Below are 23,252 nucleotides of genomic sequence, written 5' to 3'. Positions count from 1 at the left end.
CCTGTGCACTCTTCCAGGATTTCCTTCGTGCACAGCCAAGCCTGGGTCCCCGACACTCTAACCTGCAGTGCACAACCTTCTGAGTTGTCCTCTGGCGTCGTGGGACTCCCTTTTGTGACTTCGGGTGTACTCCGGTTTACTCCTCTTCTAAGTGCCTGTTCCGGTACTTCTGCGGGTGCTGCCTGCTTCTGTGAGGGCTCACTGACTTGCTGGGCACCCCTCTGTCTCCTCATCCGAGTGGCGACATCCTGGTCCCTCCTGGGCTACAGCAGCATCCAAAAACCCTAACGTGACCCTTGCAGCTAGCAAGGCTTGTTTGGGGTCTATCTGCGTGGGAACACCTCTGCAAGCTTCTTCATGACGTGGGACATCCATCCTCCAAAGGGGAAGTTCCTAGTCCTCTTCGATCTTGCAAAACACCAAGCTTCTTCCATCCGGTGGCAGCTTCCTTGCACCCTCAGCTGGCATTTCGTGGGCTACTGCCCACTCTCGACACTGTTGTGACTCTTGGACTTGGTCCCCTAGTCTTACAGGTACTCAGGTCCGGAAATCCACTGTTGTTGCATTGCTGGTGTTGGTTTTCCTTGCAGAATCCCCCTATCACGACTTTTGTGCTCTCTGGGGGTTGTAGGTGCACTTTACACCTACCTTACAGGGTCTTGGGGTGGGCTATTTTTCTAACCCTCACTGTTTTCTTACAGTCCCAGCGACCCTCTACAAGCTCACATAGGTTTGGGGTCCATTTGTGGTTCGCATTCCACTTTTGGAGTATATGGTTTGTGTTGCCCCTATACCTATGTGCTCCTATTGCAATCTATTGTAACCTTACACTGCTTGCATTACTTCCTTTTGCTATTACTGCATATTTTTGGCATTGTGTACATATATCTTGTGTATATTTCTCATCCTCATACTGAGGGTACTCACTAAGATACTTTTGGCATATTGTCATAAAAATAAAGTACCTTTATTTTTAGTATATCTGTGTATTGTGTTTTCTTATGATATTGTGCATATGACACCAGTGGTATAGTAGGAGCTTTACATGTCTCCTAGTTCAGCCTAAGCTGCTTTGCTATAGATACCTTCTATCAGCCTTAGCTGCTAGAAACACCTCTTCTACACTAATAAGGGATAATTGGACCTGGCACAAGATGTAAGTACCTCTGGTACCCACTACAAGCCAGGCCAGCCTCCTACATTGGTTGTGCAGCGGTGGGATAAGTACTTGTAACTGCTTACCACTTTATCATTTTGTACTTTTCATAAGAGAAAAATATACAAAACAAGTTCAGTGTATGTACACCTAACCAAAAGGTTTTGCTTTTCTTCTTACACTGTCTGCTAAGTGCTGAAAAGTACTCATAAACTTTCTAAAAGTTTTTTTTCTGTTCTTTAAAAAAGTCCTGAAACTTTTTCTCTCTTCTCACCGTCTCTAAACCTTCTTCTATCATGTCTGATGTAGGAACTTCTCTTAAAATGGTCAATTCAATACTACTTATGACAATCTAAACTTTAAGAGCCTAAGGAGTCTCTGCATTGATAGAGGTTTAGTGATAGGAAAGAATCCTTCAAGAGAATTTTAATTTAATTTGCTCATTGAGAATGATAAGTCCCTAGCTGGCACTTCAATTGAGAAGATGGTAGATAGCTCACACTCTGACTCAGGGGAACCCCTTGAGGGAGGTGTGGAGGGTTCTATTCCAAATCTGCCCCTTAGCAGACCACATAGCAATGCTGGTAGTAATAGAAGCTCTCATCATGGTAGGGATGCTTTTGTTCCTGGAGGCCAGGTTGTTAGAGTGCAAGCTGTTAGGGTCAGGTCTCCCTCTGTTGGTTCCAATATATCCTCAGTGTCTAAACATTCCCAACCCACCCACCCTGAAGACAACATGTTAGAAAGGGAACTCAAAAAGTTGAGAGTGGAAGAGACCAGGCTGAAGCTTAAACAGCAACAGCTGGCTCTAGACAGGGAATCCCTTGACCTGGAGAAGGAGAGACAGAGATTGGGGTTTAGACCCCATGGTGGCAGCAGCAGTATTCCTGATAGCAATCCAGTGAGAGACCATGATTCCAGGAATCTGCACAAGATAGTTTCCCCTTACAAGGAGGGGGGATGACATTAACAAGTGGTTTGCTGCACTTGAGAGGGCCTGTATGGTACAGGGGGTCCCTCAAAGGCAGTGGGATGCTAATCTATGGCTATCTTTCAATGGAAAGGGTAGGGATAGGCTCCTTACTGTTAGAGAAAGTGATGCTAATAATTTTGCAGTTTTGAAGGATGCACTCTTGGATGGATTTGGCTTAACCACTGAACAATACAGGATTAAGTTCAGAGACACCAGAAAAGAGTCCTCACAAGACTGGATAAACTTTGTTGACTGTTCAGTGAAGGCCTTAGAGGGGTGGTTACATAGCAGTAAAGTTTCTGACTATGAAAGCCTGTATAATCTTATTCTAAGAGAGCATATTCTGAATAACTGTGTGTCTGACTTGTTACACCAATATCTAGTGGACTCAGATCTGACCTCTCCCCAAGAATTGGGAAAGAAGGCAGACAAATGGGTCAGAACAAGAGTGAACAGAAAAGTTCATACAGGGGGTGACAAGGATGGCAAGAAGAAGGATGGTAAGTCTTCTGACAAGGGTGGGGACAAATCTAAAAATGAGTCTTCATCAGGCCCACAAAAACACTCTGGTGGGTCCAAATCATCTTCAAATCAATTAAAAAAGCCTTGGTGTTATGTATGTAAAGTAAAAGGCCATTGGACAACTGATGCCAGTTGTCCAAAGAAAAACACCAAACCTCCCACTAACACAACCCCTACTGCAACCTCTAGTGCCCCTAGTAATAGCAGTGGTGTTGGTAGCAAACCTACTAATAGACAATCCAAGGGAGTAGCTGGGCTCACTTTTGGTAATTTAGTTGGGGTTGGTCTTGTTAGGGAGACCACAGAGGCTGTGTTAGTCTCTGAAGGTGCCATTGATTTGGCCACCTTGGTTGCCTGCCCCCATAATATGGATAAGTACAAGCAACTTCCCCTAATCAATGGTGTTGAGGTTCAGGCCTACAGGGACACAGGTGCCAGTGTTACCATGGTGATAGAGAAACTGGTACACCCTGAACAACACCTACTTGGTTACTAGTACCAAGTGACAGAGGCTCATAACAACACTCTTAGCCACCCCATGGCTGCTGCGAATCTCAACTGGAGGGGGCGGGGGAGGGGGGGGTTACTGGTCCAAAGAAAGTTGTGGTTGATTCAGATTTACCTGTAGACTGTCTACTAGGAAATGATTTAGAGACATCAGCTAGGGCAGAAGTTGAGTTGGAGGCTCATGCAGCAATGCTGGGCATTCCTGGGCATATTTTTGCTTTAACAAGGGCTCAGGCCAAAAAGCAAAAAGGACATGGTGACTTGGATCCTGGAACAATGGACCAAGTGCTCCCTAAAGCTAGGGGTAGCAAGGGTAAATCCCTACCCACTATCCCTCCCTCTACAGATGATTCAACTTCTGAGGAAGAAGAATTTCCTCCCTGTGCAGAACCTTCGCCAGATGAGCTGGCAGCAGACACTGCTGAGCTTTTGGGTGGAGGGGGGCCTGCCAGGGAAGAGCTGAGGGTGGCACAGCAATCCTGTCCCACATTTGAGGGTCTCAGACAGCAAGCTGTCAAACAGCAAAATGGGGATGTCAGTGACTCACATAGAGGTTACTGGGAGGACAACCTCTTGTACACAGAGGCAAGGGACCCAAAACCTGGAGCAGCCAGGAGATTGGTAATTCCCCTGCAGTACAGAGAGTTCCTCCTAACTCTGGCACATGACATTCCTTTGGCTGGGCATTTGGGCCAGATCAAAACATGGGAAAGGCTTGTCCCCCTGTTTCACTGGCCTAGGATGTCAGAGGACACAAAAGATTTCTGTAAGTCTTGTGTGACCTGCAAAGCCAGTGGCAAGACTGGTGGCACACCAAAGGCTCCCCTTATTCCACTACCTGTGGTTGGGGTTCCCTTTGAAAGGGTAGGGGTTGACATAGTTGGCCCCCTTGACCCTCCTACTGCTTCAGGCAATAGGTTTATCTTGGTGGTAGTGGACCATGCCACAAGATATCCTGAAGCAATTCCTCTAAGGACCATTACAGCACCTGCAGTGGCAAAAGCCCTCCTGGGAATCTTTTCCAGGGTGGGTTTTCCAAAAGAGGTTGTATCGGACAGGAGTAGCAACTTTATGTCTGCATACGTGAAGGCTACGTGGAAGGAATGTGGTGTAACATACACATTCACCACACCTTATCATCCACAGACAAATGGACTGGTAGAGAGGTTTAATAAAACTCTCAAAGGAATGATAATGGGACTCCCTGAAAAATTCAGGAGGAGATGGGATGTCCAGTTACCTTGCCTCCTTTTTGCTTACAGGGAGGTACCCCAGAAAGGAGTGGGCTTCAGCCCCTTTGAACTCCTCTTTGGGCACCATGTAAGAGGTCCATTAACACTTGTGAAGGGGGTTGGGAACAACCTTTAAAAGCTCCTAAGCAGGATATAGTGGACTATGTAGTTGGCCTAAGATCCAGAATGGCCGAGTACATGAAAAAGGCCAGTAAAAACCTTCAGGCCAGCCAAGAGCTCCAAAAGCAATGGCATGACCAGAAGGCTGTTCTGATTCAGTACCAACCAGGACAGAAGGTGTGGGTATTGGAGCCTGTGGCACAAGAGCACTCCAAGACAAATGGAGTGGACCCCATCTCATTGTTGAAAAGAAGGGCGAGGTCACCTACTTGGTTGACCTGGGCACTGCCAGGAGTCCCCTTAGGGTGCTCCATGTCAACCGCCTAAAACCCTACTATGACAGGGATGATCTCACCCTGCTCATGGCACGAGAGGAAGGACAGGAAGAAGAGAGTGACCCTCTGCCTGATCTCTTCTCTTCCACTGAAGATGATGCTTTAGTGGAAGGTGTAGTTTTGGCAGACTGTCTTACTGCTGAGCAGAAAGACAACTGCATAAATCTCCTTGGACAGTTTTCTGAACTTTTTTCAACTGTGCCAGGCACCACATCTTGGTGTGAACACACAATTGATACTGGAGAAAGCTTTCCTGTCAAAAGTAAAATCTATAGGCAGCCTGACCATGTCAGGGACTGCATTAAGCAAGAAGTTCAGAAAATGCTTGATCTAGGAGTGTTTGTGTTTCTCACCTCCCCCTGCAGGAACTGTAACACCTGGCGGTGAGCCTCAAAGGCTCATGCCTTTTGTTACAGCACCCCAGGGCATCCCAGCTAGTGGAGATGCCCGCCCCTCCGGCCACTGCCCCCACTTTTTGCGGCAGGGCAGGAGAGGATAATGAGAAAAACAAGGAGGAGTCACCCACCAGTCAGGACAGCCCCTAAGGTGTCCTGAGCTGAAGTGACCCCTGCCTTTAGAAATCCTCCATCTTGAGTTTGGAGGATTCCCCCAATAGGATTAGGGATGTGCCCCCCTCCCCTCAGGGAGGAGGCACAAAGAGGGTGTAGCCACCCTCCAGGACAGTAGCCATTGGCTACTGCCCTCCTGACCTAAACACACCCCTAAATTCAGTATTTAGGGGCGACCCAGAACCCAGGAAATTGGATTCCTGCAACATACACAAAGAAGAAGGACTGCTGACCTGAAAGCCCTGCAGAGATGACGGAGACAACAACTGACTTGGCCCCAGCCCTACCGGCCTGTCTCCAGACTCAAAAAACCTGCACAGCGACGCATCCGACAGGGACCAGCGACCTTTGAAGACTCAGAGGACTGCCCTGAACCCAAAGGACCAAGAAACTCCCGTGAACGGCGGCACTGTTCACCAACAGCATCATTTTTGCAACTTTGAAGCAACTTTTAAAGAACTATCTCTTCCTGCCGGAAGCGTGAGACTTCACACTCTGCACCCAACGCCCCCGGCTTGAGCTTCAGAGAACAAACACTGCAGAGAGGACTCCCAGGCGACTGCGACCTCGGGAGTAACCTGAGAAGACCCCCTGCATCCCCTGCAGAGGCTCCCCCTGACCGCGACTGCCTGGTAACAAAGAACCCGACGCCTGGACCAAGCACTGCAACCGCAGCCCCCAGGACTGAGAGGAACCAACCTCCAGTGCAGGAGTGACCGGCAGGCAGCCCTCTTCCTAGCCCAGTTGGTGGGTGGCCCGGGAAGTCCCCCTGTGCCCTGCCTGCATGGCCGAAGTGACCCCTGGGTCCCTCCATTGCTTTCAATAGCAAACCCGATGCCAACTTTGCACACTGCACCCAGCCGCCCCTGTGCCGCTGAGGGTGTGTTTTGGGTGCCTGTTTGTGTCCCCACCCAGTGCTCTACAAATCCCCCGGTCTGCTACCCGAGGACGCATGTACTCACCCCTGTTCTCCTTAGGTGCCTATGTGTTTTGGGCCCTCGTTTGACCTCTGCACCTGACCGGCCCTGTGTTGCTGGTACGGTGACTTTGGAATTGCCTTGAATCCCCAACTGTGGGCTGCAAATGCTTAACACTACCCTCTGATAAGCCTACTGCTCGACCACACTACCACAAAATAGAGCATTAGAATTATCTAATTTTGCCACTATCGACCTCTAAGGGGAACCCTTGGACACTGTGCACACTATCTCTCACTTTGAGATAGTATATACAGAGCCAACTTCCTACAGTAACCATTGGCATACTTCCTTGACAACTACAAGGGTACTATGAGGAAGCAGCAGTGGGACCTTGCAGAATGACAAGAAATTAGTAAAGCATCTAGAAGAGCCTTTCTTTCAGTTTGACAGCAAATTATTTGATCAAACTGACTGAAGGTTACCGCTTCATTGGTTAAACTGTTTTGGTACATACCAATTTATGGAAATTAAATGGCAAATTGGAAACTAGCATGACAGGGAGCTAAGGACATGACAAAGTGTGCTTTAAAACACGTGCATCTTTTAAGGTCACATTTCCATATTTTCTGTGTGTTCTTTTCTACCTTTTTCAAATTTATCAAACTGTTTTGAACCAAATAAAAAAGTTTCGTTCACACTGTAGCATGCTGGTAAACTGGACGATGGAGAGTTGAGAGTGCCTTTGCTTAATAGAGATGTGACACTGGAACCAAGGTAAAAATAAATAAATACGGAAAATATAAAATACGTTTCGGATGCCAAAAGAGGCCTGGTGTTCCTTCAGTAAGCACTGTGGACACAGAAACTGCTGCACAGATCCTGCTGTAATCTGCGGGCCACGGGGTTTAATCTCAGCAGGGCTGATATGCATTTACAATCCTTTCCATTTATATAAAACGTGCAATTGACTTGAATAGCATGAATTGCTTCAAGGTTAGACAACTTAGTTTTTGATGTGTGCAGTATAAATATTAATTGCATGTACTCCCACAGCTGCGCCACCAAACACAGAGCATGGCTGCAGAGCAAATAATGCAAAGTACCGTAGGAGTAGGTAAGGGCGAAGAAAGATGACCTAAAGATTAAAAGGCAGGGATGAGAAAGGAGGGGGCACACAGAATAAGGAAGCAACACTCCGTTCCCAAAACATTTGTTGAATTCTCACCGTTTTGGGGTTTTCCCTAAATTAGCGCCAGGGTGAGTATTTAAAGATAAAACAAGACGCACAATGTTACTTTGCCTCAGGCTGGGGCTGGGATGTGTGAAAGATTCCAACCATTGACGTCATTCCACTTAATGTGCAAGGTGTCCGGGGCCTAGGGAGAAGGAGTGACTGGTAGGCAGGCACTGAGGTAAAAAGAAAAAAAACAGGAGGAGAGGACACTAAGCCCCTGAAAATAAATACTTCTTAACTAGCCCTCACCCGAGCCTCGGCCTCAGCCTCCCTGGACTTACCTCTCATCCACGCGCGCAAAAAAAAAAAAAAAAATACCTTCCATAGGCTTCAGTGGGACCCCCTTCCGAATCCTCACACTCCCCAAAAAGGCGTCCTCCACTCTACAAACAGTCACCTCAGTAGATTTAAATGAGATCACATCAAAGTGACTTGGGCTTGCCTGCAGGCCCAACAGCCAGTTCCTCCAACTGGCAGCGCTATCAGTCGAGGCAGTAGGTTGTGCATTGTGTTACCTGGCGCCTGCCATACACGACGGTCGCGCAGAAGCTGCAGCGCTGACTGCACCCGACAACCTGTAAAAGAAGAGCAGAATTAAACATTCAACATTACTTCAATCACAGAGGGCTGGCCGGAATAGGGTGGGAGCTTTTTATGTTACATTAAAAATGACAAAAAGTCTGTCGCAAATAATCCCTTTAGAAAGCTATCCAGGGTTTGTCTGAACACAAACCTTACATGTTCAGATGAGCCGGGTTTGCATTTTAAATCTGGGTGTCGACGTTGCTCGACACACTAATCTCTAGAACCAATCGCTGCTTAGACGTGCGCGAGTCTCTGAAAGCTCGAGCCAGATGCCTGGCTCTGGCTCTGCTCGGGTCCTCTTGGGCCCTCAAGCCCTAAACGAGCCGAGCTTTGATGTGCCTAATGCCTGTCTTGAACACTCTACCCTGATGTGCCAAGAATTAAGGAAGACAAATTAACCTTTCTTGTACACCAGGAGAGGGGAAAATAGATACCCATCTAATGGCTGAATGGCACAATGTGAATTTAGAAAACCTAGTAATATTGCTGGCTTCACTGCTTGACCAGACTGTGTGCAGATATATTATTTCACCAAGCTTCTTTTTTTAGGTCGAGCATAGGCACCGCGCAAGGGTTGTGTTTCAACATGTTGTAATCTACATCCGTAGGCTTGCAACAAGCCCAACTCACGCCCATCACTTTAATTCGTTCCTTGGCCTGCCTTTCAAAATCCCCTTGATTTTGGAGGTAAATGCTTTTTCTTTGTCCCGCCTTGACGCTGCTTTGTTACCGCCTTGGAGACTGATCCTGTTACATGGATTATTGCACCATCAGCCATATAGCTTACTGTGGCCCACTAGTTTTTTTCTTTTGCCTCGCCGCTTTGCGCTGCGTGGTCGTATGTTGTTTCTTCGTCTTCCTAGTTTTGGGCATGCTGCTGTTACTTTGTGGTGTCTGTGCACAAAGGCTGCAAGCTGGAGGGGGGTTCTTTTTCATTTATTTAAGAATTAAAAAAAAAAAATACAAACAGCGCAAAGTCTATCGGAGGAGTACTTTACATGAGAAGAAGTTTCATATAGCGTGTACTCAATCGGAGGAGCGCTTTACATGACTACGTGAAGTTTCATATAGCACAACCTCGATATGAGAAGCGCTTTACATAAGTATCACCTAACAAGCTTAGCAGTTGAAAAATATACAAACTGGAGCATTTAACCCAGAAAAAAAACCACAGAAATCTGCACAGCGGCTATCCCAAAACAGTGGGAGAGCCGATACCACAATATTCACTGCACCCAAGACACTCGCCCCATAATGCTTTGCAGGGCATTTCTTTTTCAAAACATTTCTGACCATAACTTAGCCTCTGGTCGCCCTACGACAATGGGACCACACCAAAACATTCAGCATGACACACACTTTCTCTCTAGGGCATCTCTGGGTCATCAAAATAGGTTGAGGGGGCCCCCAAAATAGTAACCTGTCCCACCATTCAATGTCATTTTAAGCTCTCTCATGGCGAGAACTTTTGTTTTACAGCTGGGAGAAGTTTGTATTTCAAGGGCCTGGTTTGTAATAGTATTGCAGTAGGCCTGCTAGGCCAAAAGTGTAAGCCACTATGCCTTTTAGGGGTTACATATATGGTTATACTGCTCTACTTTCTGCCATTCTGTTTTTCATGTTGTTATGCCCTCTAGGGGCTGACTATATAGCTACATAACCATGTTTCTTACAAATGTTTTTTTTATTATGGTGTCCTCTAGGTGCTGTACCAAGCATTACAATCAAGATACTACAATATTCGATGAACTCAGAAATTTGCCCCATATTTTTTTGCGGGGCATTCCTTTTACAAAACATTTTTCCCATAACTCACTGTGTGGTGGTCCCTTAGGACAATAGGACCACCATTAAAATGTTCAGCACAATGCACTCTTTCTGTCTAGGGCATCTCTGGGTTCCCGCACTAGGTTGGGGGGACAGTAAAATAATAACCCGCCAACCAGTGTCTTTTAAAGTTCTCTCATGCCTGGAATCTTTGTTTTATAGCTGGGAGTAATTTGTGTTTTAAGAGCCTTGTTTGTAATAATATTCTAGTAGGCCTGAAAATGTGTAATAACCTACGCATCTAGGTGCTAAATACCTGGTTGCACTGCATTACGTTCTGCAAATCTGTTTTCATGTGGTTATGCTCTCTAGGGACTGACTATAGTGTTACATGACCATGTTTCTTACAAATGTTATTTTTTTATAGTGGTACCCTCTAGGAGCTGTTCTGAGCAGTATATTCAAGATACTACATTATTTGCTGAACTCGGAAATTGCTCCATAATGCTTTGTGGGGCATTCTTTTACAAAATATTTTTGCCTATAACTCACCACACGGTGTGCTCTTTCTGTCTAGGTCATCTCTGGGTCCCCATACTTGGTTGGGGGGACCCCAAAATAATAATATACAAAATATATTAAACTAAGGCAATATTTTCATTTTTTGCTGCAGATAGAGGAAGAAGGTATGTGAGTTACATAAGCATCACTTTTGTGTCTGATTTAAATAGATTATAATGTTGTTCCATGTAAGAATGCTGACCACACAGAGAGGAATCATATGACAACCAACTTGTCTCTCAATTCACTAATGGCATGGCGGTGGGTGGAAGGACATGAATAGTTCTAAATTATGTTTAAAAACTGTTCCTTTTAACAAATGCCGCTGAATGAGTGATATAAACGATGATGTACTAAGTTGAAACACTTCTGTATGATAAATAATGCACTTTCTTGAATTTTGAAGAGTCTTTATCATATTTTTATATAGTGTGTATTGCACAGTTTGTGTATCAAATATTTCGGAGGACTCTGCTTGTGCATGGGCTCTTACAGACCCTGGGCAGTTTTCTCCTCCCCCCACCCCCAACACTATGGTAGTTTTCTAACATTAGTCATTAGTTAACTTGGAAAAAGTCTGAGCACTGTCTGTCATCTTTGACAGAGCCATCTGTCAAACTTTTCCTATAATGGTGGTTTCTGACAATGTGTAGACATGCCTGCGGGGCCAGTGAACATCTCTAAATGTGACAGATGGAGTAAAGGCAGGCTGGCAGACAAAGTCCTCTACCACAGTCTGCCTTTGCTGCATCGGCTAAGCCCTAAATCAGGCCCTCTGTCTAGAGTGGCATAGTGGGTGAAAAACAATGGGTTGGAGTGCTACCCAGAGTGATTGACAGTGGTTAGACTATTTGCAAGCATTCATCCCATCACCTATTGGGTGTCTGATTGCCAAGCTACTATTACCAATGTTTATGAATTCCAAAAAGTAGTACCATTGATTCACGGAGTACCTCTATGGGTGCAGATTGACAATATTTTTGGTAAGCTGGCCATTACCTATATTTAAGTTGGTCATCTAAAAAATGAACAAATTAAAACCTCATAACGAAATCAAGACGATGAGGAAAACCAACACAGACATAGCAGACCCAACTCAGGGCCCACAGACCCAATTACTAAGCCAACCAACAAGCCAAGAATGCATTTATTTGGGGGACTTCACATCCCAACCCCCCCCAACGCTCCTCCCCTCTGATGCTACACACCTCTCTGTAACACACCGTGGACAAGGCCCAGTTTATGCAGCTTTCTGGCATGTTCAAGCACAGGCAAGAAACCAGAACGTGGGACATAAAAGAGTGGTGTCTGTAGCACTCACATAATCACACTTAAAATTAACATGGGAACACACCTCTTCACATTTAGAGCTGGAAATAAGTTGTCTTGTAGTACTGAAATTCAGGAAAAATTTAATAACACAATACAACAATCATTGGAAAAGTCAAAAGGTCTGGCCTTTGGGAACAATTGGCTTTGCAAAAAAAGAAAAAAGGTGAGATGGCGGTACTACGACATTTTGGAGGCAGGTGCATAAGTGATGATGTGTTATTATGAAACGTGTACCTACAAAATGATGCTGGTGCCATTTATCTATGCACTAATCTGAGATGGATCAGTAACTAAATTATAAAACAAAAGTAGTACAAGTGTGTTTTTAAGGCATTGGGAATGACAAAAATGTGCTACCTGAGTGTCCCTCCCTCATGCATAAAACAAACAAATATTTAAAAAAAAAGATGAATGGGGATAATGGAGGACCGGTTGAGGGGGAACCAATGCTGAGTGGGGGGGTGGGGGGGAGGGAGGAATGAGCACAAGAGGGGGAGAAACATGGGGGCGGAGGAGAAGCACATGATTAAAAAAGCAACATGAAGCCTGGGAAAAACATGGCATTTGATGGGGAGAAGCATACAAGATGACGTAAAGACATAGGCCCCACTCCATTTTAAGTAGCTTACGACTCAATTTTCTGTATTTTTGCAGAATCATTAACATGTTTGCCTTTGACACAGATATTGTCTTTCCTTATCTTTCCAAGAACTGTGAAAGTGTCAAATCATTTAACTACAAACAGCCACACAACAACTAATGCACCATTAGTCTGGTAGAAGTACCCTGTTATCTCAATTTCAAAGACAAAGAACAATAGCCAAATCAGTGTAGCCTGAATTGTTGCATTGTTAACTTATAAGTTTAAAGGAATGTGTCTTAAACTAACATCTTGATGGTCATTGGTTATATCAAACATTCTTAAGGTGATGTTGGAAATTCCATCTTAGATAAGATATACTATAAATGGACTGACACTTGACCACATGTCAGGATAGGTCCTTCCCCCAGATTATCACAAGCAAGATACTAACAGAAGATCCTGTCTGCCACAGATGCAGCCATATCACACTTTCTTCTGAAAGTTGATACCTATCCCGGGAGGAAATCATGATGATGTGACATTTGCTTTGAGCAGGGAACACGGTCTTCTTGGTTCCTGATAATTACAGTGTGCTGCTGTAAATAAGGTAGACAACGTGCTCATCCTCCCTAAGAAAATCTAGCTGAAAGTTATTCTACTCTCCATGCTATTCTAGCATAGTGCATAGAAGAAGGTTGTAGGGTGTTAAGATTTTTGGATGACATTTTAACTAGAAATGTTCATTTTAATCTCATTGTTCACAACTTGCATTCTGCGTGCTTATTTTAGATGTGTTAAGCAACAGGGTCACCTGTTGAAATATTTGCACTTTTTAGATAAAGGGGGTTATTCTAACTTTGGAGGAGGTGTTAATCCGTCCCAAAAGTGACGGAAAAGTGACGGATTTACCACCAGCCGTATTACGAGTCCATTATATCCTATGGAACTCGTAATACGGCTGGTGGTATATCCGTCACTTTACCGTCACTTTTGGGACGGATTAACACTCCTCCAAAGTTAGAATAACCCCCAAAGTGTCTTTTAATTAGTGCATCTTGTGTGAGTTATTGAAGAGAATGAAAAAGGTTTGTTTCTAATCACCACAGTGTCCCTTGATCCCTGTTTGGGAGAATCTTAGCAACCCAAAGGCATTGCAGGGCTACAAAATCGATCTCTCACATTCAAGCGTTGGTGTAGTGAACTGACCTCACTCGTGTCACCTGTCGATGTGAATGCAAACCTTGTAGAGCTGAGCCTGAAACTCAGTTTATGCAACAAACAGAAAGTGCTGGAAGACACATGCATTCTCATGGAGTACTTAAGCACAAAGAAAATGTATTTCCATAAAAGTAAGCAGTGGAATGGCGGAAGCCAGCCAGTCAGAGACATGGTGAAGAGGCTATGCTCAAGGGGAAGGACAAATACAAGAGGCATAAGCTGGAACAAGTAAAGCATTCAAGTAAACAAGGAAATGAGAGTGAAAATAAAGCCAACCAATGGTTAGCAACGTGCCAAGGCAGACATAAATAAGTAGTTATAATAAAGCAAAAGCATTACTGGAAAGTAGCTTATGGTGTTTCAGCATGAAGAGGGGCACTGTAGCAGAAAGTTGCTGAAGTTTAATTAAATTGTTTCTGTTTTTGAAACCATCAAGACTTTTCAACACTGTGACCTGCAATTTCGGTTTGAAAATCTGTTTAAGAGACTTACAACATTTCCAACACGATAATCCAAGAATTTTTATTCCAACTGTTTGACTGATCACAAGTATGGATCCTGAGACTTCAGGTTTGATCCGTCCCTTGTGGCTTCGTGTTGCTGTGACTGCTTCTGGACTCTTAGAGGCCAGGCCACTCTTTTGACTCGGGGCTGGTAGGCTTGTTAGGTTCCCCAATCAACACTCACGTGTTCACTGTATTTTGTGGTTGCATATGCCTTGGGGTCTGTAGTGGTCCTCACACGATCATAAAAGTGCAGACCTGGTTCATCGACACAGAGAGCAGCCATTTAGTGAAAACTTGAGATTGCAAACATTCCTACATCTCTTTCTGGGTAGCTGGCACCTTGAGGAGCCCCGTGCTTATAATCTGTCCCCCCAAACAAAGAGGGACATAGAACACAGAGCTGGTTTTAATATTTAGTCTATTAGGGAATACCTAAATACAGTTGTGTATCTTTGTATGCTAATAATTTTGCCGCAGTTTGACCAATTTGGTACTCAATTAGGCAAACCGACTACGTTCTGGCACATCGGGTTTTGTAGTTCCATTCAAAAGGGAATAAGTTAAAGGGGAGTTAAAAAAGACTGTTTCCCATTCAATGTCCCTTAGGAATATTTGATCCCCATTGTAGAAAGAACTTCTAAAATGAATTACATCAAACTGAGCACAAAATTAAAGCTTTAGTCAGAATAGGCCATTTTTGTGGTTTGTTGCAAATCTATTCAGTAGTTTGTGAGACATCTGCATTACAACAGGGTGTCTGGAATGGCACATTATACCTTGACCACTATGTCGCAAATGCATTACAGATCTGTAGCAGTGGATCCAAATTTGAAAATAAACTAACCCGATTAGATGAGGGAAGATTATTTCCTTTGTTCAATGTAGGACCTGCGAACCCGGATGATCTAATTGGCTGACTGCCACTGAAAATATTTGCTCTGGAAGTTATTACAAGTTTCCAGGTAAGGACGCCTGCGGCCTGAAAAACAAAGGGTAAGGGGCACATTAGAGAGCAGAGAGACAATTCCATGGCCACAAGGAGGATGGCATGTCCAATAAAATAAGAAGCCCACGTTTCTCTTGCAGAATTCGTGGGTCTGTCCATTGATTTGAGAATTCGATAGGAGACCATTTGCAACCAAATTTGAAGAACACAATCTAAGACTGCAAATTTGCAGGCAAATCTTCAAATATCGTTAAAATGCAAGATGAGGGGCTAGATTAAGTACCGTTCCCTGAGGCAGCTCTGCATGGCCTACGGCCTGGACACTGACTAAGAGCCCTCTGCACATGACCAATGTCTAAAGGCCGTGCACATTTGGTACTGATGAAAGTGGCCTGGCGCTGGGTTTAGCTGTAGGCCGAAGATCACAAGGAGTGGAGGCTGGACCTAAAGGGGTGTGAGTGCCGGGTTTGGTTCACATAGACAGCTGGGTAAACATGGGATCTCAGATCAAATTCTGCTGCCAACACCTAAAGCAGTAGTTTAAATTATTTGTATTTTCTAAATGGGATTTTTAATTTTAATGTCTGCACCTTTAGTGTTTCCGAACTTCTGGAAACCACCCTTTAAAGTTAAATACACTGAAAGAAAAGGCAAAACAAATTAACTTAAGGTCATAGATCGTGAGAGCCTCAATCTGTGTGCTGTGCCGTTTATACGATGAAAGCTAAAGGCTGTAAGCAAAGATGGCTTTCCACACAGAAGGCTGGGTGCAGTCTATGGTCACTGGCCAGACCCTGTATCCAAGCCCCTGCCGCACACAGCCAAAGGCCACACATAGTCGCGATAAACGAAATCACTGAAAACAAGGATTTGCAAAGCCAAAGGGTCTCGCTTTTGGGGCGTATTGGCTTTGCCAATGGTTTTAGCCATGGTGCACATTATCGGTAATTCTGTGCATCATGGCCAATAAACAGGCAAGAAAAGCCTACGTGATTTGTAGGCATGCGCACCAAGAATATGTGCACCTAAAAAATGACGTGAGCACATAAAAGTATAGGAAAGGGCCTAGATGAAATGGTTTAAACACAGTGCTCAGGACGGCAAGTGAAAGGGCATATCGGTACAAAACTGTAAACGCAGTGAGAGCAGCTCGATATCTGTTTAAGTAGAATATTTATAATGTTATGTAAAGAAATGTGCCGAGAGAAGTGGGAAAACACCGAAAACGTGGGAAACACTTGCACCCTCATGGAGAGTGCTAGGTGCTTTTGACCAAAGGTCGGAGCTGGGTGAAGGTTCCATACATGACATGGGGTGACTTGAGAACACCTACAGCTCACGTTCAAGAACCCCCGGAGCGCAGCCTGAGAGCCAAAGGGAGCCCGAGCTCATTCAGAACTAGCCAAATTCCTCCACCTCCAGACAGGCCACGTGTAAGTCACCATCAGCAATGGAGGACCTCCCACCCAGCATCGAGGCCGCGCCCTCCTTGACCAGAGATGCTGCACCGGGCTCACTGAGACTGTGTGAAGGCTCAGGGGGTTAACGCGTACACTATTAGACTAGGTGTGTAAGAGGGGGGCTGGCCTTTCTGGGGTCAATAAAACCAGTAACACTAAAGTGGGCAGCGAGCACAAAGTGCCATTTAAAGGTGAAAGACAGTTTCACTTCATGTACTGATATAAATGATAGATATATTGTTTGTGTAATCAGCTCGCTGAGACATCGCTAAAGCTAGTGCTGTATAACGCTATTAATTATATAGTCGTTTCATTATTCAGCCATCCCAGACTTTAATGTGATGCTGGAATAGTGACTGACGATGCAAGTTATTGGTTTACAAAACAGAGCAAATAACAGCGTGGCTCGGTGAGTGGAGCGCGCCCCACTGACAAAAGTAGAGGACTTGGGGACACAAATTCTTTCGGCGCAAAGGTCTACGCCCTAAATGCTCCACACAGACCACAACAATGAGGTAGCAGCCACTATCACATGTAATCAGTGCCTCCGGAATTCTGCGACATAGGAGGACGAGATTGTTTGGCTCGGTTAAGTCATTATGTAGCAGACTGTGGCCCATTTAGTGGCAGTATTACTTCACTATTTTGTCATTTGTACACATTAACACTATCTGGCCAAAGGTTTCACTTCATTAGGGTCCGATTAGCACCTAAATATAGCAATCAGCAACAGAAATGTAACCAGTTCAGAGATATAAGGGGTTGCCACTGCACAGCAACCCAGGTGGCAGTTTTTAGTAACTTTTTCTCTGAGCCTGAAACATTTTTTTGTTAAAATATGCAAATTATAAATCAGATGGTAGATTATGTGGGAAGTGTGGAAAATCCATAATGACACAGAAAAGACCGCAGCCACAGAACAGCGTATAAACCATCATTACCCAATAATTACCCAATAATTAGTCAATACTGCACTTGCAGAAGTGTATACAATATATAATAATTTATCACCAAACAACAGCAAACAAAAATACTGTGTTAAGTCCCATGGGCCAAACAAATGGGAAAATTCTGCTATACAAGCACACTTAAAGTAACATATTTGTTCAATTTCAGGCTTTTTTTGTCAAAATAAATTTGAGGTTCACATAGGCACCTCTTTCTGGTAGCACTTGCTACAAAAGACCCGATTTAACAGTAGCATTGAATTGACTTTGGATGGATGAAAGTCTACTAGAACCCTGCTGAGAGATTTAAAATTCTGACCTTCAGGTTACACACACACACACACACACACACATCTCTGCAACAGGCACACAAACCCATGGAGGAAATCTGTCGATTACCTCCTGCAGACTGACCACACCAGGCTCAAGCCCCGTCACGTGGTGCATGGTCACGGTCTGAGAGAGGACGTCACGGGTGGAATGAGAGCAGGTAAAGTGATCTCTGTAGTGCTGTGTGTGCGCCAGAGCTTGTGTGGGGCTGTATATGTTTTGCCAACTTTCGTCGCTTGTTCTTCATACTTATCGCCCACTGTTTTCGCTTTGAAAGCATTATGTTTTTATTCTCTCCCATGTGTCATATTTTCATAGCTTTCTCCTCCAGTATTCAAAACAGTTTTAAAAAAAATGAATTCTGGCTCCTTGTCACAGGCTCACGTTGACAGTAAATTTCCACGCAGAGGTCAAAGATACGGCTTCCAGGTGCTCAAACTGATAATAATAGCGCATCAGGGATCCAGTGGGGATGCTCAGGCAAGCAAAAGGGAGGAAGGGGTTAAGGGTGGATTCATGGTGGGAGGGTAACTTGGTGAGGGAAATTGAGACAAAAACACCAAAAAATGCTGATTGTTTTTAGAGAGAGGATGTGGCATAACATCCAGACCTCACGATTTGGGAACTGGCCTCGCGTCTTGGCGGCGGCTTTCCCTGTGCCGGCAAAACCGTAGAGACATGCCGACTGGGAAAATGTAAATAAAAAAAATGGCGAAAGCCAACAAAAGTCTGCTCCTAAACTACACAGTAATGAAAATGACCAATGCCGATCGTAAAATAGGGGCAGGCGAACAACCGCATACAGGAAGAAAAGCCAACATGTCAAACAAACAAGCAGAACAAAAATTTAAAAAATAGTGCACTTCAACAAGCCTACAAGTTAACGGTGGCATGCTCCGTAGGAGGGGTGGACACACAAAAAGGGGGTGGACACACAAAAAGGAGGGGCATATAACTAACATTAATCATACAGAGGCAAGCCTTTGCAAAGGACATACACAAAAACAAATTCAAAGCGATGGGCAGGCTGTTAGCTCGCAGAGTAATAACAGCATGCCTCGAAGAGACAGCGCATGCGCTGCCCAGGCAAGACCTAAACATTGTTAAAGACAAGATATAGCCAGTGCCTAATTTGTAAATGAAAAGATGCCGGTGCCCAAAGCCATCCTCTTAAACATGCGGCTGCTGCAATTAAATGTGCGAACACGGAATACTGGGGCAGGGTAATCCCGACACCATCTCGGACCTTTTCAATCCATTTAAAGCCACTCCCTCCCCCTTCTGCTCAAACCTGCAGCTTTCTGCTTTCTCGCATTGTGACCTTTTTCGTTTTTCTCTTCCTCCGTCTTTCCCAAGTGTGTCTTTTGCTCGCAGCAAATGCTTGAGGCAGAAGAATAAGCCCCGGCCCGTGCCGGTGCTCAGCACCGGAAACAACAAGCACAAATTAAGCACTGGATATAGCTTATTTTGTTGCTAAGACTTTAATGTATGTTTATAAAATGTACAAATTCCTTGGAAAAAACATAGTTAATGTGACATTGTGACTGTAAAACCAAACCAGAAAGCCACTATAATTGGACAGTTACAGTTAGCTGCAGAAATCATTACTCTCGCCCCAGCAATGTCCTGCTTATGACCTAATAAAATATCCCTGAAGTATCCCTCTTTCCAGTACTTAAAAGGCATACCAAAAAGTGTTATAAATGTTAAAAATGGCAAAATGACCTATAATATTTGTCATTTTAAAATTTTAAATGAATATTAAAGACGTCTTTGGCAAAACATAAATAGTACTAAGCCACAGTAAGCAGGTGTGAGGATGAAAAAGTGCTAAACACAAGACAATTGGAAACATAGGGCCTCATTACGACCTTGGCGGAGGGGATTACTCCGTCCCAAACGTGACGGATATCCCGCCCGCCGTATTACAAGTTCCATTATATTCTATGGAACTTGTAAAATGGCGGACAGGGATATCCGTCACTTTTGGAACGGAGTAATCCCCCATCTGCCAAGGTCGTAATGAGGCCCATAATCTCAGTGAAATATTAAAGTTGAATAATGATTGATCTATGAAACAGTAACTGTAATGTTGAGTTTTGGCCCAATGAGTAAGTGGCAGAGTCATGCAGTATAAAGAAGAGCGGTCAATACACCCGCACATTATTCGGCGACCTTACATCTTTCTAATAACGTAAATTGAGTTGCGAATATATATCCTTAGTGAACATTGTCTCTTTCGTTTATTGCACAAAAACAGTCATTTTAACAACTATTTTTGTTCAATGAGAAGTCTAGCCCAAGCTTGATTTCCTTGCATCAGCTAATTACCCTCGAAGCATGACACTGCTAATTTTTTATCTTACTTCTTTGTTCAACCAGCATCCTCTCCATGAAAGGAAATCAAAACCTGGAATTGTGATTGCAATCAGGGCCCATTTACTAGCTGCACCTTGCAACCAGCAGCTTCTGCGGCTCTGTTTATTAGAGACAGAATGTGCTTTGTAGGAAAAACAAATGGCTGGTTCTAAAAGTCTATAATCCTAACTTGAAATGTTGTTCTCTTCTTCTTACCACAAACAAACAAACAGTATGGTTATTTCAATTGCTGTTTTCAAGTCTCTGAGAGGGAGATGCATAGAGTATGATATGCTTGACCTTGTTGAGTGCAGGGATGGTTATGGTTTCCTAGAGGCGAAGCCTCCATTGACTCATGATGCCGCTCTGCTCCCCCAAAATGGTAATAAATATCACATGCACTCAGCCCATCCCCTGTATGGTTAATGCCACTTTAAGCAAGACAAAGGGAGAGAATCCTCATACATAACACATCATCGTGTAGTATGGTTCTAGATTGCTATTGAGGAGCTCTGGTGACATTGCGTTATAGACACACACATCTAAGGCAGACAACCACATTCAATCCTAGGTTGTTTTCAATAGTAAGGAAAATTAAGATTTCAGTGGTAGGCTCCACAGTGTCTTTGTAACTGGAAATGCCAGGACACAGACTATTTTGCAAGTAAAATGAGCATTCATCACTGGCGTATTGACGCCACTGTAAATTCTTTCCGTGCAACCATCAGCACCTTTCTTAAACCCATGGGGCCTAAGGAGCTGCTATTGATGGTAACCGCAATTAAGCCTTCACAGTACATTCATGATGCATTTCCATTTCAAATGATTACATCTGACTGGGAGTTGTTTCGTCCCCTTTCAATAGCGGGTGATCAGCCTATCTGTGAGTCAAGGCTACCCCATGAACCCTACATCAAATTCAAGATAGGAAACAGTTGGGAGCACACTGCGACACAATCCAACTTGCACTTTGCCCCATTGCATTATGGTAAATGCAATACGAATCCATGCTTACTTCATCTGTAGTTTTCACCTTAGAGGGGTGCAGCTAGTGCTGTACAGCTCTAGACACGTGTTTCTGGGTTTAGCCCTTTATCAGTAGAGAGCAGTAGGCTTTTTTCTGAGGTTGCTGGAAAGGCTGCCAAAGTCCTCTCAGGTCTCAGTACCACTCACTGGCACACAGGTGCATCAACCAAAGCTTGTCAGCTGGCTGGCTCAGGGGAGCTTTTTTACGCAGGAAACATTTGGGCGCACATTGTCTCACACTGATCATGCAGTTTGCCACACTGTATCAAGGTAAATGCAATGGGGCAATTTTCATTGCATTATGGTACATGCAGTACAAATCCATTTTTCCTTCATCTGTAGTTTTCACCTAATGGGTGCAGCTAGTGCTGTATATCTCTAGACACGTGTTTCTGGGTTTAACCTTTCCTCAGTAGCGAGCAGCAGGCTTTTTTCTAGGATTGCTGGGAATACTGCCAAAGTCCTTTCAGGTCTCAGTACCTCTCACATGACTTTTCTCTGCTCTCTGCTACTTCTGCTCTCTACTGACGAAGGGCTAAATCCAGAAACACATGTCTAGAGATAACAGAACTGCCTGCACCAACTTTGGTGAAAAACTACAGCAACTTTGTAGTAAGCGTACTACATTTACCGGGAAGCAATGGGGTGAGCTGTACTGAAATGAGAGGCAGTGTGCTCCTATCCCCACTGGTGTTTGAAAGGCTTCCTTGAGCCAATGAACTAACCAGTTCACCTAGGATGCACGTGTGTGCCTGTGGAGCGGTACTGTGACCTGTGAAGAATTGGGCAGCATACCGACAACCCTAGATGACTTTGCTCTGCTCTGTGGTACTTCTGCTTTCTACTGATTAAGGGCTAAACCCAGAAACACGTGCCTAGAGATAACAGCACTACCTGCACCAATTTTGGTGAAAAACTACAGCACCTTTTAAGTACGCCTACTGCTTTTACCAGGATGCAATGGGGTGATCTGTGCTGGGATGAGAGGCAGTGGGCTACCTACCCCCGTATCAAATTCAAGATACTCTGCATCTGCCTGGGAACTCTTCAAGCACCCCATACTTCTCTTCCTGTGTTGTTTCCTCCTCCTAGTCTTTTTATTCATGCGTCACTCTATTTTATACTGAGGCAGCTGCATCCTCTTGAAAATGTAGCAAATGCTCAATAAATAAATGCAAAACTTTATTATGCACCACAGGTATGCCTCATTGCCTTGCCACTAGTTCTTGAAAGCTCCACTCACAGTTTTAACATGGAAAGGGGCAATACGTCTAGGACACTAGCACTGACAGTTTAAAAAAGAAGTATACATTGACAGACATGTCTATCAGTTTTGAGATAAAGTTCCACAAATTTCTCGGACGTCTAGTTTTAGCTCTGGTGTATGATTCTGGACGTCAGCTACCGAGACAGATGCATGTAAGGGGTACAGAGGGTTGGTAAGCAATAGGTTATGCAAATGTACATTACACACTATTCATAAATATCAATATAACGGTATGCTACCTCATGTTTATGTGTGCAGTTACACTTGCCGAGGCAGGAACGATGTAAATATTCCGTAGTGGTAATAATGGATTCAGTCTTATATTGGCTGAGAGGTTTGGCATATGGGTCATACAAACTGAATTCAGGCAGATATAGTGTAAGATGGCAGCAGTTATTGTGAAATTACCATCTTTCCTTAATAGAGAAATGGAGGGACATACATTGATCTCCAGGAAAGCCACTTGGATGGCCAATCAGAAAAGTGCATTCACATCCTTCTGTTGTGCTCTGAATCTACACTCTGGGTCAAACAACTGGGAACTCCCCATCAACAGTCTCTCCTGTCTGTATCGATATGGTATTTGAAAGCAGTTAAAAAGCAGCACCCGCTGACACTATAATGTCCTAAAGGGCACTACTACCTTCACAGCTCAAGGTATATACTAACAAATGTATGAACTGAAGGCACCATTAATGGTGATCGGGCAAAGCTTATCTTCTGTGCCTTGCAGCTAAATTAGGAAAGGTAGTTCTATAAGGTAGGTGTCTGTCCAGAAATATGTGGTAAGGAGATGCA

At 44.2% G+C, this 23,252-nt stretch overlaps 1 protein-coding gene across 1 annotated transcript in view; it reads right to left on the bottom strand.

Annotated features, from left to right (window-relative positions):
* Window positions 1-23,252, bottom strand: part of SPIDR (scaffold protein involved in DNA repair) — a 1,761,208-nt gene that overhangs the window by 144,832 nt on the left and 1,593,124 nt on the right. The window contains exon 15 of the mRNA XM_069220129.1: window positions 8,084-8,143. Within this exon, the coding sequence (XP_069076230.1) occupies window positions 8,084-8,143 (60 nt within the window). The remainder of the gene's footprint in view (window positions 1-8,083; window positions 8,144-23,252) is intronic.

Source organism: Pleurodeles waltl, chromosome 2_2 (genome assembly GCF_031143425.1).
Source record: "Pleurodeles waltl isolate 20211129_DDA chromosome 2_2, aPleWal1.hap1.20221129, whole genome shotgun sequence".
Classification (NCBI taxonomy): Eukaryota; Metazoa; Chordata; class Amphibia; order Caudata; family Salamandridae; genus Pleurodeles; species Pleurodeles waltl.
The sequence above is the reverse complement of the archived record's forward strand: the minus strand, read 5'-3'. Positions and strand labels throughout refer to the sequence as shown.